The sequence below is a fragment of the Stenella coeruleoalba genome (genome assembly GCF_951394435.1).
Source record: "Stenella coeruleoalba genome assembly, chromosome: 5".
NCBI lineage: Eukaryota > Metazoa > Chordata > Mammalia > Artiodactyla > Delphinidae > Stenella > Stenella coeruleoalba.
This window is the reverse complement of record NC_137150.1, coordinates 47,672,502-47,690,251: the sequence shown is the minus strand read 5'-3', so window position 1 is coordinate 47,690,251 and position 17,750 is coordinate 47,672,502. Positions and strand designations below refer to the sequence as shown.

The window sequence follows — 17,750 nt, the reverse complement described above, 5'->3', positions numbered from 1 at the left end:
ATTGTTTTGAATGGACCAGGGCTTCATAATATTTTATTTCAAACTGAGTAGCCCAAATTCTCACCTCTATATCTTCATCCACATTCATGGCTGCCGTTAACTTCTACTGATAAATGCCTAATTCACATCTTTAAATATTTTTCATAAAGCCCTCGAATCTGTTTCAGTACCACTGAACCCAATGCATGTCATTCTTTAAAAGGCGTTTAATGAAATATTTCTCATTTAGAGTAGAATCTTTGTCCATTGAAGACTACTTTCGTAGTGTTTTGACATATTAAATAGTTTCATTTAGGGCAAAATAAAAATTTTGACCAATCAGCAACAAAATCAAGACTCATTATACTGTCTGTAGAGTGAATTCCTGTCACTTTAATGTCCAAATCAGAAGCTCAGGTGATTATTCCATGGTTCAGATTCAGGTTTACACGTTTGCCCTCAGATGGAAAGACCTCACAGTCACACAGAATTCCCACATTCAACGCTTAAAAACACCCTGGTTATACCTTTTTCACATTGGCTACCGTGGAAACCTGCTGGGCAAATGCATTGTCCAACTGCTGCATCACAGTTGGCTCTGTTTTTGCAGTCACAGATGTGAGCACAATTCAAACCATAAAATCCAGGAAGGCATGCTAGAAAATGAAAATGTCAAAATGCTATTTTGGATTTAAGAATAAATACGGACAAAATTAAAGGATATGCTCTAGGTCACGTCTTTATCAGGACCAAAGAAGGAGAGAAGAGCACAGAATTGAAAAGCAAGACAAAATTACATGGAGAAGCATATTGACAATAATACATTTGTCATGCAGAGGTGCGAATATATCAGTGCCATTCTCTACAACTAGTCTAGAAAAGTCCATAAGAAATTTTAAATATCTTCAAGTAGATAAAATTTATTTGCTAGAATATGTTATAATCTGACAAAGACTTCATCAAAACCCTCTAATAACCTAAACACCTAAAATAGCAATGTTTTCTAACTTCAGATCCAGGCTAAATTTAGTGCGAATTTAAAATTCTTAAAATAGGTAAGAGAGTATTTGTGGAAGGTGATTCACGCAGCTCTTGATATTTAAAGTCCTGGAATGGATGACAGAAGTGGGTGTGAGGGAGACAGGAGAAGAAAAGGAGAGATAAAGGAAATAGAAGACAGAGAATATGATGCATATGTAGTAGGTTAACATCTTATGAAGAAGTTATGTTTTAAAGTCAGTGAAATTTAATCTCTGAAAATTTTCCTTAGATAGCCTATAGAGTATGATATAGAACTGCTTCTTAGTAAGTCCAATATAACATGCTTTTCCTCCATGGTTGGAGAAGATCAGTACTTTTGTGTCTGAACATCAGAAGTAATTGGTTTAGATTTACAGCCTATGTCATCCAAGCAAATGCATTTCTTGGAATGCTAAAATTGTCCTCTGCCCAGGGAGATGCTCACCCTGAGGGACATAGGTGAGAGCTAAGTTTGACTGCAGTCAAAGGATTCCCATTCCCTACCTTGAGTTTTTGCTAGGGCTGTGGTCACCACTCACCATTGGGAACAGAAGGGGCATGCAATTTCCTCACCCTTCAATTATCCACTCTCTCTTGCTCTCTCTTGCTCTCCCTCTCACTCCTGCTCTCTCCTCTCTCTTTCTCTCTCTGTGTCTCCTGATCCCCCCAACCTAGAGTTGGATGTGCCTAGGCTTCATGTGTGTGACACTTCTTCAGCATGAATGGAGCTACTCAGGACAGATTTAACATTAGGAAAAACTCACATTCAGAGAGCAGAAAAATGAGGTAAAACCAAAAGAGATGATGATGAGGAAAATATATCAAATATCTAATTTGATATTTATTATTTTATATAATATACAGTCTTCCATTTTCTAACCTCATTTTAACTCAAAAAAATGAATAATAAAGGAAGATTCAGTGCAGGGTTTCTTCTGTTCATTGTATATAATCATCATTGACAATACATAAAAAAATCAAATCTCCTTTATCTCCCCTATTTGAATTATATATAAAAACGAGCTCATAAAGTTTGGCTTGCTCCAAGTTTCCATTTGTCTAAATAATACTATCATTCTTCCAGGTCCCCTGGCTTAGAACTTTAGTTATCTTGGATTCCTACATCTTCCTCATTTACATGTCCAAATCGATTGCCAAATACAGTCAATTGTTCTTCCAAGATATTTTTATGTTCATTCATTTACATTTTGATCCCAGAATGGATTTTTGAAATCCTAGACTATCACTACAGCTTCCTACATGGACACAACAAATGGTTCCTTTTCCTAACAGTTAATAATGTATCCACTTTAGAGATTTCTTTCACCAAAGTGATGTCCTTTGCTCAAAATTTTACTTGCTACCCTACTGCATGTAAGATGAAATTTATGGGGCTTGAATAGATATTTTTCCATCTTTTGTATCTCTAATTCCAATTTTGAAAACAAAATGAACAAAAACTTCCATACTCCCTAACCCAAGAAACATCAGAGTAGTTGGCAAGAATTCTAAACCTGGAAAGGATTAGTAGGATTTGTTTCTGTGAAATATGTTTTCTAGAGCCTAAAGACAGGTTGAAACAAGTGGAAACAATTTAAAATATTGTTAATATCACTACAGAGTCTTTATAAATTCTTTACTTCTAAGTAATTCATGTTCATCACGCTTTTACAACATGCCTCAGTGCTAAATGCTTACATGTATCTTCTTATTTGTTCCTCATGATAACCTTTTAAGGCAGGTGTTATTATCATCCCCATTCTATAGATGAGGAAACTGAAACTTACAGAAGTTTTGTTTATACATATTTTATATGGTAGAGCCAGGCCGTATACAACTAATTCTGGAGATTAAACTCTCATATCTTAATTTCTGTGTGTTGTCCATCAGGGCTCTCTGATGTCAAAGGCAAATTATTGCATAATTCTTCTTTTTCCCAATTTAGTTGAAAACATTGAGTCCAAATGAAGAAGTGATATAAATAAATATATTCAAAGGAAACTTGAAGGCAGATCTTTTAGAGTTAAGCCTAGGTTAACATGAAATAAATAAGCAGCTTCTTTGTCTATATTGTGTCTAAAGGCAGCCAGGGGAAGGAGAATGATGTCATTCAAAAAAACCAACAGCTGACTCCACTGTGTGTGTCTGCCCGTATCTACTCTAGATAATCATAGAACCATAGAAATCTTTTTGAACGACTATTCCAAAAAGAATAAAGAAGTCCAATTACTTCATCATGCCAGTTGTCAACATCCACAACTTAAATTAGAGCTATAAAATACATTGCAAGACTATACATTAAACTACTGTTTATCTAATTTGATATAATGTGAATGTACTATGTCTATGATTTAAAAAATAGTTTTTAAAGCTTAAAATATATCAACACCATAATATGCCCACTCATTTTCTTGGTTTACCATGTTCGCAGTCTCTTCCATAATAACCTGGGAGGCACTCACAGCTTCTAGAAAACCTGCTGCAAATTCCACTGTTCTGACACTTGCAATTAAAATGGCAGCCCAGAGCATGATAACCAGGAAAACATTCTGAAAAAGAAACCACTCAAGCAATAATTTTAGTTAAGACAATTGCATTTGTAATGAGTTTGAAGACAGAAATAAACAGTAGCATTAATAAAAAAAATAAAGGCAGACAAATCATTAGCCAGTGTAATCAAGAAAAAAGAGAAAAAGCACAAATACACACAATTTTTTAAAAATGTCAAATGATCATCAAAAGGAGTAAGTCTGAAAAATATATGAATAAATATAAAAACCTAAATGAAATGGAAAAGTTATAGAAGACAACTTACCAAATTGGCCTAATTTGAGGCAGAAAAACTAGACAGGCAACTATAATAGAAAAACAATAGAGAAAATAGTAAAATCGCTCCAACTAAAAAAAATTCCACCCGTCCTAGGTTTCACGGGTAAATCCTACAACCTTTTACAATTCAGATCATCACCTTATTACTTATACCATTCCAGAGCATTGAAAAGGAAGGAAAATTTCAAATACTTTTCTTTTATGTTAGTATAACATCAATTCCAAAACCTGAAAAAAATGCATAAAAAAACTACAGCTCAATTTTACTTAAGAATATCAATGCCAAATTTATTTAAAAAGTACACAGAAGCCAACAACATATTATAAATAATATATCACAACTAAATAGTATTTATTCCAAGAATGAAAGGTCATGTAATATTACAAAAATTTCATTGATAAATCCATATTTATCAACCTAAAGAGAAAAATCATATTATTAATCTCATAAATGCAGAAGAAACATCTGAACAATAATTAAAACTTAGTAAAAATACTGAATAAATTAAAAATTAATAGCTATATCATAATACGAATATGAAAATCAAATGTTTTACTTATTGGGGAACACATAGCTTGAACAAATGGAAGGATAAACAATGTTTATTCTTGAATGAAATGAGTTAATATCAGAAATATGTTAATTCTCCTTAAAAGAGTAGACACAGAGGACAGCAAAACAGTGGGAAGAAACCTGATTTTTTTTTGCATCTAGATGATTTGACTATAAATTTCATTTGGAAGGACAAACAAGAATAGCACCAGGAAATCCCTGAAAAAGAAGAGCAATGAAGGGCAGCTAGCCCTGCCAGGACAAATACATATAATAAAGACTTCATAATAAAAATATTATTGCATTTTCACATAAATAGACAGATCAACAGAACAGAGCATCCAGAACTATACCTAACTGCATATAAATGTTTAGTATTTGATGAAGCCTGCATCTTTAATCAGTGGAGAAGATAGACTTGTAAAACCTGCATTATGACAACTGAAAAGCCACATAAGGGGGGAAATGGATCTATTCCTCACACCATACACCAGGAAAAATATTTTAAATTGATCAGAGAATTGAATGTCAAAAATGGTATCATAGAAGTATTAAAAGAAAACCTGGTTGAATTCCTCTAAAACCTGAGAATGGGGACTCCATGCCTAATTATGACTCAAAATTTTAAAAAACAGAGGAAAGACATATTTTATAAAAACAAAAAAAAAAGTCTTTTGAATCATGCAGAATCTATAATCCAAAGATGCTCTTAATGAAGCACATCTCCTAGGATTCACACCCTTGCGTCATCAATTCCCTTGTGGAATCTGGGCTAAACCCATAACTGGCTGTATCCAAGAGTATGCGGTGGAAATGTTATATCATTTCCAAGCCATAGGAAGACCTGAAAACTTTTGGTTTAAGAAGTCAGCTGTTGGGCTTCCCTGGTGGCACAGTGGTTAAGAATCTTCCTGCCAATGCAGGGGACACGGGTTCGAGCCCTGGTCCGGGAAGATCCCACATGCCATGAAGCAACTAAGCCCACGTGCCACAACTACTGAGCCTGCTCTCTAGAGCTCGCGAGCCACAACTACTGAGCCCGCGTGCCACAACTACTGAAGCTTGCACACCTAAAGCCTGTGCTCTGCAACAAGAGAAGCCACTGCAATGAGAAGCCTGTGCAGTGCAAGGAAGAGTAGCCCCCGCTCGCTGCAACTAGAGAAAGCCTGCACAGAGCAATGAAAGCCCAACACAGCCAAAAAAAAAAAAAAAAAAAAAAAAAAAAGTCAGCTGTCATGTTAGAAACCCAATTATCCTGTTGGAAAAAAAAAAAGCCATGCAGGGATGGTAGTGGTCAAGATGGTGGAATAAAAAAGACCCCGAGCTCACCTCCTCCTATGGGCACACAAAAAATACAACTATTTACAGTACAAATAGACAATTTATAGAAAAAGGTCCTTACCCATTAAAGAGGATGCTAAACTTTATTCATAATAATAAAAATGAAAATGAAAACTCCACTAATACAACATTTCTCACCAAAACTTTGATAATATACTCTTTTGATTCCCTTGTGAGGAAACAGGCATTCTATATGCTGTTTATGAGGATGCAATATGGTACAATCCCACATGAAAGAAAATCTGTCAGTATGTTGCAAAACTACATTTGTACTTACCCCATGACTCAGTAACTCTTGTATGTGTTTGAAATGTTCCATAATAAAGAGTTCAAATGATAGAATCAAAAGTTAAAATATCCCACAACCCAAAATGCTAGAATTATCCAACTCTGAATTAGAAACAAAAACATGAACACATCTATTCTAAACACACTGCTATTCCTCTGATTTAGGAGTCCCAAATATCACAAAATTGACAGGAGCTGTTTCCGATGAATTAGGGAGGATATCCACGTTTTTAAAAATTCTGTGAAAAATGGTCTTTAATGTTGGATTTAGAAGGGCTGTCATTTCAAAGTGTCACCATACTCACTTTCAGATGGGAAACTCAGGGAGAGGTTGTGAACCTCTCCAAGGCACAGAGCATGGTCAGCAGAGCAGAGATTAGCCTAAGGGTTATCCAACCCCACTGCAAGGTGCTTTCGCCTGTGCCACGCTGCCGAGTTTCACGACGGTCAAATTAGCGGCAAAGGTTGGTGGGTACTCACACTCACTGTGAGAGTATGTTAGGGCCGCAGGTCTAAAGAGCCATAGCCCCCAAAGTTGGAACCATCTAGGTAAAAGTTCACTGTGGGTTATGTTTCACTCAGGGCACCCCAAGTTTAGGCCCCAAGCACAGTGTTCTCACCCATGCTCCGCCTCACTGCTTTTTCTCAATATTCTGCAAAAACACAACACTACCTCCCACAATAGCGTGCTCTAACTATGGTGCATGCTTTTCAGTGTTGTACAAAATTATCAACTGTGGTTCCAAAAGAAAACATTAGAACAACTATTGATCTTTATCTTTATCCATTCATTATCAATTTAAACCTTTATAATGTACATATTAGTGGAGAAGCACATGAATGTCACTTCTAAATGAAAGTACATTTATGGTGGTGCATGATTAAATTTCTCCCAATGAGGTGCGGTTTGGAGACCTCTGCTCCCAGAATCCTGCATTTCACTTCTTGCAGCTGGGTCCACTCCTGATGTGAACTGGCTCTGCCCAGGGCCCTGCATCCTCCATCCCGCCTGCCTCAAGAACTGGCTGGAGGGGGAGTGGGATTCAGGTCTCAAAGGAGCTCTTTCACATGAATACTATTTCAATCACTTAAGAGTTTTAAGAGTTTTCATGTGGTATTCCAGTAACAAGGTAAAAAAATCAATCAGTATTAACATAACATTATTTTTATTGGAAATGCAATCATAATTATAAACAACTTGTATAAACTTATTGGAAAAGAGCTCCTTCACAGGTCTGTACTATACTTTATCAACCAATGGCACTATGCTGTAGATTTTTATTGAATGAAAGAAGGTAGTAATCAACTTACCTTTTTCACAATAATTTCCTGTCCAGCCAAGGGCACAGGTACAGCTTCCATCCACAGGATTGCAAAGGCCACCATTTTTACAGGTACATTTTAGCTCACAGTTTGGGCCATACCTCGTTGGGGGACATCCTGTAGTAAAAATTTTAAAAATCAAACAATAAAAATGTCACACAGCAAACATTTTTCTCTGCTTCAGTAAGTAATCTTCAGGAAGAAATCTATATAGCCAAACCATTTTTTTTTTTAGAAGATGTTGGGGGTAGGAGTTTATTAATTAATTTATTTATTTTTGCTGTGTTGCGTCTTTCGTTTCTGTGTGAGGGCTTTCTCTAGTTGTGGCAAGCGGGGGCCACTCTTTATCGATGTGCGCAGGCCTCTCACTATCGCGGCCTCTCTTGTTGCGGAGCAGAGGCTCCAGATGCGCAGGCTCAGTAGTTGTGGCTCACAGGCCCAGTTGCTCCGCGGCATGTGGGATCCTCCCAGACCAGGGCTCGAACCCGTGTCCCCTGCATTGGCAGGCAGATTCTCAACCACTGCGCCACCAGGAAAGCCCTCGCCAAACCATTTTTTTAAATGCTCAAATTAAAACAAACAACTACTCAGATGTATCCTTAGGGTAGTAAGCACATCACAGTCTTTCATTCATGTTTTCATTCACTCCATAAATATTTATTGAGCTCATAACTATGTGCCTGGTATACTTCAGGAATTGGAGATGCCCCATGGATAGAGATCAACCTTAGAGTAGTGATGGGAGATTTGATGTATTTAATCTCATAATTGATAAAGAAGACGGACCAGTCATTTGTCCCTTAATGTCTCTCTGCTGAAATCTGAAAAGCACTTCAGCACAAAGTGGTGGGTGACACCAACAAAAATGCACTGGCAAGAGGAGTTAAGCTACACATGAGTGAAGCTGACCAGACATAAGGGAAATTGAGCCTTCATTGTCAGGGGGAAAATAACTGAATGACGGGAAGTGCCACCAGGGGGAGAGTAACCGTCACTCACATTTATTTGGTTTTCACAAGAAGGATATGAGCCCAATACAGCCAGCTAATGTGATTTTTTTCAGGAAAACTAAAAATCCATATTTTATATGAAATCATCCAATATTTGAAAGTTGGCAACTAATTAAAATTGTTTTATAGCATTGTGGAAGCCAAAACTATGTCAGCCAATTCAAACACATTTGTGGCTAGATTTGGCCAAAATCCTGCCATTTATACCCTCTAGTTTATAGTAGTTTTACATAATGATATTTTCCACATGAATTATCTCATTTAATGCTTACACATATTTCTCTGATGTGGGTAACAGTATTCTTATTTTATATTTGAGAAAACTGAAGCTGAGAAACTTAACTCTTGCTCGGGCTTAAGCAGCCAGTAAAGATAAGAACCAAGATTCAAACCTAGAACCTTCTGGCTTCTCTTTCTATTTTAGATGGTGGGAGAAACGGTAGAAAAAAAAATTTTTTAACTTGCCCTAAAGCCTTTGGTTAATACACAACAGAGCACATACTTGAATTCAATTTGTATGACACTGTCTTCCTTGCCTTTATTTAACTGAATAGGTGAGCTTAACTTTAGCCTCAAATGAAAGAAGCATTTCAATTTTGTTTATTTAAAAAAACAGGTACAAGTAATGGTTGAATTGTCATCATATGTGTTTTTGGGTTTTGCCTTTAAGACAGTTAAGCAAAATCAGTGATACCAAGTCTTATACTATAAAAATAAACTTTCATCTGTGTCCCTTTCACCCTTCCAGAACCACCTCATCAACCAGGAGGCCCATTCATCTTCCAACCTGAATGCTGAAATGTACTGATGAAACTGGTGAATCTGTGAAAATATAGGACTCCAAGATAAGACTTTGGATAAAAAAACATAATTGGAAGAGTGAAGAGTACTTAGACATCTTTCTTTCCACAGGTCTAAGCCCCAGAACAATATTCACACAGTATTGTGTAAATAACTTTATTGTTTTCTAAAAGTTATTGTAATTACACAAGAAATATTTCAAGCGGTATATTACAGAAAAAGGTATATATATTACAGAAAAAAGTATTCCATCCCTGTGCTCTAGTCTTCCAGTCTCCCTGCTAAAAAACATCATTGTTACCAGCTTTTTTCTGTATCATATGTCTCACTTCTTTCAAAGAGACTTACCCTGACCACTTGTTTTAAAATTTCAGCCCACCTAGTACTCTCAAGCCCTACTACATCATGCTCTTTTTTTCTCTTACCATAGCTTTTACTCCTTGTTAGCAATTCACTTATTAATTATACAAGTTAACATTGATGTCATGCCTACTGCTTTATTTTTGTTCACATGTGCTTGGTGTGTCTGTACCCATTTATTTACCTTCATTTTATTCTAGAGTCTTGTTTTCCAAGCTAAGGTGGGTGTGTACTCCAGTTTTTCTAAGTGAAAACCGTATAAACATAATTTTATATAATCTAGAGGATCTTCTTTAGACAGTACATATAATAAAAAGTATAATGAATTTCTTCATTTGGTATATATTGACTCACCAGTATGAGTGGTGATGGAATTGATACGATTCTGCTTTCTCCGAATTTTTCTCATTCCTCTTTTCACCTGATTTTACTTGGCTGTATTTTTAGTCTTAAATTCTAAATTACAGCATTCTAAACTCCAGCATTTATCTTTATACACTTAAACGTATTTATAGAGATATCATATTTGAACAATATGTTTTGACACAGATTTGTCCCTCCCATCCCACAAACTTTAATGAAGAAATAAGATCAAGATACTTATACTCCTCCAGCCTCTCTTCCCTTTCAGCTTATGCTCGTTATGCTAAAATCTCAACATTTTTATCATGTAAAGTATCTATATATTTATCATATACCGTGTCACCATAATTCCCACATTTGTTTTAAACTTAGCCATAATTAAAATAGAATTAACACCCACTAGACGTCTTTTTTACCAGAGATTTTGCACGTATTACTTTGTTGCTCAAATTTATCTTCTAGAAGCTTCTTCAAAATATTTTACGGCTACTATATTCCCAGCAACTTTTGATTATTAAAAAGTTGTTTATTTTCCATCATAGGTTATTCTTAACAGTTTATGTATAAAATACTTGAGTCATATTTTTTGCCCTAGAACTTCATAGGCTTTGATAGCCATATGCTAGCAATAAATATTGCTGTGAAGTATCAAGCCAGACTGATTTTCCCCATCTCTTCATATGAGATCTCATGTCTTTTCTTACATCGCCAATAGTTTCCCCTCGCTTAAGGTCAATCCTAACTAGTACTTCTAGGGATAGAATGTATTCATTCAATCTGTAGCAGCAGATCTTTCATTTCAGAGGAAAAACATATTGATTATACATGAATATTTTCTTTTCCATTTTTATATTTGTTTATTTTTTCCATTTCACTGTTTTCATTTTCCTCAAGTATATTCTCCATGTACGTGGTTGTCGCATCAGCAGATTCCATTCTCCCAATACCTGCGTTCAATGTGGTCTACATTTATATGATGTGAGGTTTAATTTTCATTTCCACTTCTTTCTGAGCTCTGCCAGCTTACTTTTTCATTTCCCTTTGTTGTCTTTTTATCTATTCCATGAACCCTTGTATCTCTGCATTGCACTCACAATTTATAGGAGACATTTTTTCATTATGTCCTTCGAATGCTTGCAAGAAATTCTGGATAATACTTTCATGGGCTCCGTAACAAAACTCTTTTGCTCTGTGTTTGTCTGCTTTTGTTTCTGTATTCCTTTTCTCCTTTCTCCTTCTTACAGAATTTGTACTAAAAAACCTTTGAACAGTTTCATATTTTGTTTCCAAGATGAGGGAAGGTTTTTATATGCGCCAAGTTGTTTTAATGTAACAGATTGGTTTCTTGTGCACCTGTAATTTTTAGGGGGCTAGTATCAACTTGGGGCTAGAAAAATGATTTTAGCTATTAGGCTGCCTCCTTGGTCCAGAGTAAGACTCCATATGACACAAGTCATGGGATATGTGCATATGTGAGGGTAGGCTCAGCCTCCCTTTAGCTTGCAAGGCTGCTTACAGTCCATAGATTCCCCTCTATTCTAGAGAAGACTTGAAAAGATAATATGTCTGTGCACTTCTTGGTTTTATCCCATTTTCCTGCCACTTTGTGATGTCAGGTGGGGTTCAAGAAAGCTCCTGCAGCCTGCCCACACACCCGACTCTTGTATTTCAACAAAGGGTCATTAGGTTTGCTCCTCTGTGTATGCCATGGAGAAACAGCTGCTCTGCTGACCCCACTCAAGAGCTGTAGGGGCCCAACATCCTCTATGCATGTCTTTTCATTGAACTTGCCAGTTCTTCAGTTATCATGATTGTTATTATGATAATAATAAATAATACTATTTAGTTCAAGAAAGTTTTGCAGTTTTAAACCAAGATCATGTTTTTTTTTCTTCTGTCTCTCATTTTTCTTACAGATTTCACTGGGTTGAAAATTGATGAGGACATAAAACTCTTCAGCTGATATAATTAGGTACCTCCAACACACAATTTGAGGTAGTTTTACAAAAGTTAGCCAGTTACTTAAAAATTTGCTCCTAGTCAAGACTATGTGTAAATTATTCTTTGTTTTTGTTTACTCCCCAGTAGACTATTTCCTTTATAACTCTACGGGAGTGTGTACTTTCATGTTATTAAAGCCACATTTAAGAAGAAAGTGTTATAAACAATGCCCACTTAATTATATGCCCTGGCACCTGCCTTCAAAGTTTAGCTTAATTAGTGCCTGGACGAACAAGGTGACCCTGAAGGCATTGTTACCTTGCTGACACCTGGCTCCCATTTGGCCGGGGGGACACTGGCACCCTCCAGTCACTGGGTCACACTGTCCTGAGCCACAGGAACGCCGCTGGACACAGTCCTGCCCGTAGTGATCTTCAGGACAAGCTGCAGGAAGGAACAAAACAAAGCAGAGCAAAAGGAAACCAGATTTTCCTTATTAAAACGTTTTGCCGGTCAAGATTTTTAAAAACGTGTAAATACATGACCTTTTCTTTTAGTCAAATAGGTTTCCCTGATTTGCCTTCAGTTTTCAGTTTAAAAGTTTACTTCAAAAAACCAAAGTAAAAAGGGACCTGTTCAAATTCTTGCTTACTTAGTGCAATTTTAGTTGATATCAGGAATTCCATCCAAATACATAGTGTCAGACATTTATATACGTATATGACATAAATGACACAGACTCAGTCTTGCTTTACCCCATGGTTGTCTTTGCCTGCGTATGAGTGTATGTGATAATCTTGAGCATGTTTCCTCTTAAAGTCCACTCTAAAATTTTAGCTTACACTTCTATGCATTGATATAGGATCCATTATGCTCATATCTCCAAATATTTATTTATGTATTTATAAATCTATTGTGCATTTATTAAAAATCAACAAATCTGTTAAATTACTTTTAATAGATTATATCTATTTCATTCATACTATGAATATAAATTAAAAATTAATTTATTCATAAATTAACACATTTATTAATTTGCTTGCTTTGCTGCAATCTCACTCCACAATTTCACTGAGATGCTTATCAAAATATAGATACAACAGAGATAAAATAAATGTCTGTGAGAATCAAGTGAAGGGAAAATGTAGTAGCAGTGTATACATAAATGAATATCATAATTCTTTGAACTTGTAAGAGGTGGACTGCAAATATGGCTCTGACTTCCCTAGCCGTCAAAGCAAAGAAGGGAATCACGGCTTTCTGGAGACAAAACTACTCCCAATATTCAGGGAAACCGTAAATTTTGAAGATGCTCTGGCCTAAGGAAATTAAGAAATTTCTCCAACGATTTTCTTTGAAGAACAAACACAAAGGAGCCAGTTAGAACCTTCTTTGGGAGATGCTTATGGGTTGGCCTTCACTCAGAGATAACTTGGCCCTTGAGGCCTCAGAGGCGGTATCCGTTAGGTTTCAATTTTCTGCTACTTGGAGCCAGGACTTTATCTTATTCATCTTTTATCCTCAGAACAGCAGGTTACTGAAGCAGAGTAATTAAAATTACCCTCCTACAAAGAAGACAGAGTAACTACCTGCCTAAGGAAGATAAGCATTCTGGATATCTTTAGCGCATAACAATTTAGTGTTTTGCCTGATCACAAACTTCATTATCATTCTTCCAAATAAACGAATCTCAAGTTTACAATCACAGCCCTTCTACCTTTAAGATCTTCACTCTTTTGTGAAGTACAAGATACAGAATAGTGCACAAAAACATTAATGCACACGGGCTTCCCTGGTGGCGCAGTGGTTGAGAGTCCGCCTGCCGATGCGTGGGACACGGGTTCGTGCCCCGGTCCGGGAGGATCCCACATGCCGCGGAGCGGCTGGGCCCGTGAGCCATGGCCGCTGAGCCTGCGTGTCCGGAGTCTGTGCTCCGCAACGGGAGAGGCCACAACAGTGAGAGGCCCGCGTACCGCAAAAAAACAAAAACAAACAACAAGAAAACATTAATGCACAGATCAGTGAAGGATCACGAAGCAAACATCCTCATCGACAGCACTAGGTCAAAGAACACAGCATTGCCAGGACCACCTCCCCACCACGCCCTCTCCTACTCATTGCCTCATCATCATCTTACAAACTGTCTAAATAAGAAAATGGCAGATCTGATGAAAGCAAAATGTATTTGCTAAGGATATCCCCATGATGTCTAAGCCAGTGCATTTGTAAGGAAACTTTAATTTACATCTGGTCCCTTGATGTCAATAGTTGTTTGTATGATTGGTGGTTAAGGTCTTCAGATTTTCAGGAAATGGTTACTTTTTGGTAACTAGAGGAACTACTTAATTTTGAACTGGGAAATTGCTGAGGATAAATGAAATTGTGGAACTTTGGACAATGAGTTTGATATTTTGTACACAGGAATCTCCAGTCTGCTCTGATGTTGCCAAACAGATTTTCTTATCCTGACTTGGGTCCAGCACTTCTGGGGGCAAGAGAGGATGTGACCAAAGGTCTCTCTCTGGCTGCCTTCACTGACTTCAGCTCTCAGTCAAATGCCTGCTGTAAGTACTCCTCAACCTAGAATACAGGTCAGTTGCTGATTGCTGTTACTGCAATAAACCAGTATGTAAAATAAATGCGACCACATTTACTCTCTAAGTGCAGTTCTTTAAAACTCTGCTTCAGCATAGCTGCTTCACAGTACGTAGAGTGACTTACTTTGACTGCAGTCAGCCCCGATGAAGCCAGGAGGGCAGTCACAGGTGCCAATCATGGTGTCGCAGCTGTCACCGTTCAGTCACTTACACTTCCTTTGGCAATAAGGACCATAAGTGCCTCTTGGGCAACCTATTGAAGGAGAACAAAATATGTGGTACTGTAACTTGAAGCTATCAGTGTTTAGCTTCATGCCCATAGTCGTGTGGTTAACTCAACATTCCAATTACTTTGGTATTTTTAATCACCTTCAAGCTATCGATTCAAGTCATGGACATATCTGAGGATATGAGTTGATATAGATACATGCCTTAGAAATATGGAAGGGGACATAAAATTCCTGATGCTGTTCATTCATAAGATATAAGAAACTTAACTTTGAGCTTCCTTGAAAATTGACCCAGTTTTGGAGAATGCTCAGAATAAAAGACAATGCACTGAACAAGGTTGTTTCATTCCAGCCTAGAAAAAATCATTATTTCAATTCATGTTTAAGTATTATAATTTGTCTTATCTGGAATGATCTGGGTTTAATACAAATAAGAATTCAAAATGGCACCAAGCATGGAGGAAGCATCTTCATTTTCTGTTAGTTTCTCAGTTTTCTACTCTCATATCCATGGATGCATGGCCAACCATTCTGATACCTGTGTGAGAGATAGATAAATGGCCAGACTTCAAGATAAAAGGAGATTGAACAGGACAAAGAGTGACCTGAAGACCACATTATCTGTGCAATGATTGAAAGGTTGGGGGTGTTTAGCCAGGAGAAAGTAGACCTAAGAAGATAGAACTGTCTTCACACATGAAAAGGAAGTCTCATGGAAAAGGAGGAAGGTAGATTTTATCTCAATAAGGAAATACTTTCTGAAAGAGCTGTCCAGGACTGGAATAAGCTTTTTCCAGGAGGTAATGAGCTACCCATCTTTGTAGGAGTTCCAGCAGAAATAGGATAAGTTAACCAGCAGAGAAAATGCAGCAGGGATTCAAGCACTTGATTAACTTTGAAGCACTTCCAAATATGATATTCTCCTGCTCTATGAAATGTCTGGTACTTGAAAGTCTTAAAATCATAGAAGTTTGCGTTTCAAGAGACCTCAAGTCCATCTGATTCAACTCTTATTTTAAGATGAGGAAGTTGAGGCCTAGAGTGTAGTCACTTGAAATTTTTACTGCACAAAATTCTGTCATCTGTTAAAGATAACTTTCTTTTTTCCCGTCATATATTTAAAATATAGAGCTGTAGGAAATTTTGAATGGACTATAATTTGAACCCTATATCTTCCACTTGCTAGTGTTGTTAAGTCAGTTAAGTCCTTTGAGTTCCTGGTTCTTCATTCCCAAAGGGGATGATAACAGAATCACAGGTTTATTGTGTGAACAAGTAGAGCATCTATCATATTGCCAAATTCAGATAGCTCCCAAGTCAATGGTAGCCATTATTTTCATTCATGGTGGCAGGATCATTGGTGGGCACATGGCAAAACGCTTTCCCTACCTGCTTGACCTGAGCCCAAAGGCTTCATATTTGCTTTAGGTCCTTCCTCTTGCAAAATCTTTTCACTTGGAAGCTCAGCTCTAAAAATGACTAAACCAGAGACTGGATGACACTTGCTTCCTTCCCATTTATCCTGTATTTCTATATAAGAATCAGACGGTAAAGAACACTTTGGAGTATTGTACAAGTAGCAGGTTTTAGAGGTAGAAGCCAAAGAATGGTTTTTATTGAGATTCAGATCGTTTATAATCCCTATCTACATCCTGTCCTAAAACCCCATGCTCTCAGCTTGAGTCTCAAAGAATAACTTCTTCTTTCCCCCCTTCTCTTTCAGTTTTAAAATAAAACACTTCATGATGGGGATGGAAAGCAAAACACCTAAAATCATTCCTACCAAAGGTTACTTCTCTGCAGCTGCTGTATTTCTTTATTACTCTCTATGAAAAATGATGGATGCACTTCACATTCTCTTCTATTGTTCCCTCCTTCCAAGGGATGTCAATTCTCATAGCTAATGGACACTTCTTTGGTAAACAGCATTCTTTAGTCCTCTTAGAGGAGTTATTTTTCTCCCTCACAAAAATTCAATAGAGTATACCTAAAAACAGAACTAGTGGTTTAAAAACAGTCTCTACCTCCTCTTCTCTCTTTTTTTAAAAAAATGTATTTATTTATTTTGGGCTGTGCTGGGTCTTCATTGCTGTGCACGGGCTTTCTCTGGGGGCTATTCTTCGTTGCGGTGCACGGGCTTTTCACTGCAGTGGCTGCTCATTGCGGAGCACGGGCTCTAGGCACGTGGGCTTCAGTAGTTGTGGTGCACAGGCTTAGTTGCTCCGTGGCATGTGGGATCTTCCCGGACCAGGGCTCGAACCCCTGTCCCCTGCATTGGCAGGTGGATTCTTAACCACTGCGCCATGGGGCAAGTCCCTCCTCTTCTTCTCTTATTCACCAAGATATAAAATGCTTTCATGTCTATCCGGGTCAATCTTTCAGAATGTAATTTTTAAATAGTTTTTATTATTACTATGTGTGATGCTTAAAAAGAATGTTTGGTTGCTTGATATTAGGGAAAAAAAACACAAAACAAGCTAAAGGTATGCAGTTGGAAACAATGAAGTCTTGGGTGCACTGCTGGCATGTTGCTTCCAAAAAGGAGGTTAAATTAATAAGAATGGATTGGCATAGAAAATTCTGTAGTCACATGACTAGGAAGTGAAAAGTGACATGGATTTTTGTGCAAATAGGGAAAAGGGAAACACCCAATAAAGTGAAATTTACATATTTATCAATAAGGGAAATGTTAAATTGTGGATACAATAATACATATAACAGAATCAGCATTTCAGTTAAAAGGAAGAAAGAGTTTATATGCCATTACTTGATGAATTTATATAACTGATATGTGTAAAGATTTATATTTTGAGATCACTTTCATTTGAGTTGAAGGTACTTGGAAAACAATTTCTCTCTGACATATACTCATTTTCAAACTACCTGAATGGCGGTTTTGCATTTGAAAAGCATCATCCCTTGCTATTCCTTCTTCGTATATAGAAAAAAAATATAAGCCTTCAACTTAATTATCCTTTTGAAATCGGAACACTGAACTTGATGAAATTAACCTACTAATGAGCATAACATCTGTTGAAAGACAGTAGATGCGCTAACCTTTTAGTCCCACAACTCATTAAAGTTATATCAAGAGTATGATATGTGTTTACAAAAG

At 37.0% G+C, this 17,750-nt stretch overlaps 1 protein-coding gene across 33 annotated transcripts in view; it reads right to left on the bottom strand.

Moving 5' to 3' along the window:
* LOC307187328 (uncharacterized protein) overlaps window positions 1–17,750 on the bottom strand; it is a 666,419-nt gene that overhangs the window by 84,520 nt on the left and 564,149 nt on the right. For 19 of the 33 annotated variants that reach the window (XM_079923227.1, XM_079923220.1, XM_079923230.1 and 16 more), the window contains one exon: window positions 14,643–14,658. Coding sequence is in view for 14 of the 33 variants with exons in the window: in XM_079923217.1 (XP_079779343.1) it covers window positions 14,609–14,658 (50 nt within the window). In the remaining 19 variants the exon portion in view is untranslated. Of the gene's footprint in view, window positions 1–506; window positions 7,451–12,126; window positions 13,735–14,529; window positions 14,659–17,750 lie in introns of those variants that run through there. The other 14 variants (XM_079923250.1, XM_079923249.1, XM_079923237.1 and 11 more) reach the window with 5 other exon arrangements.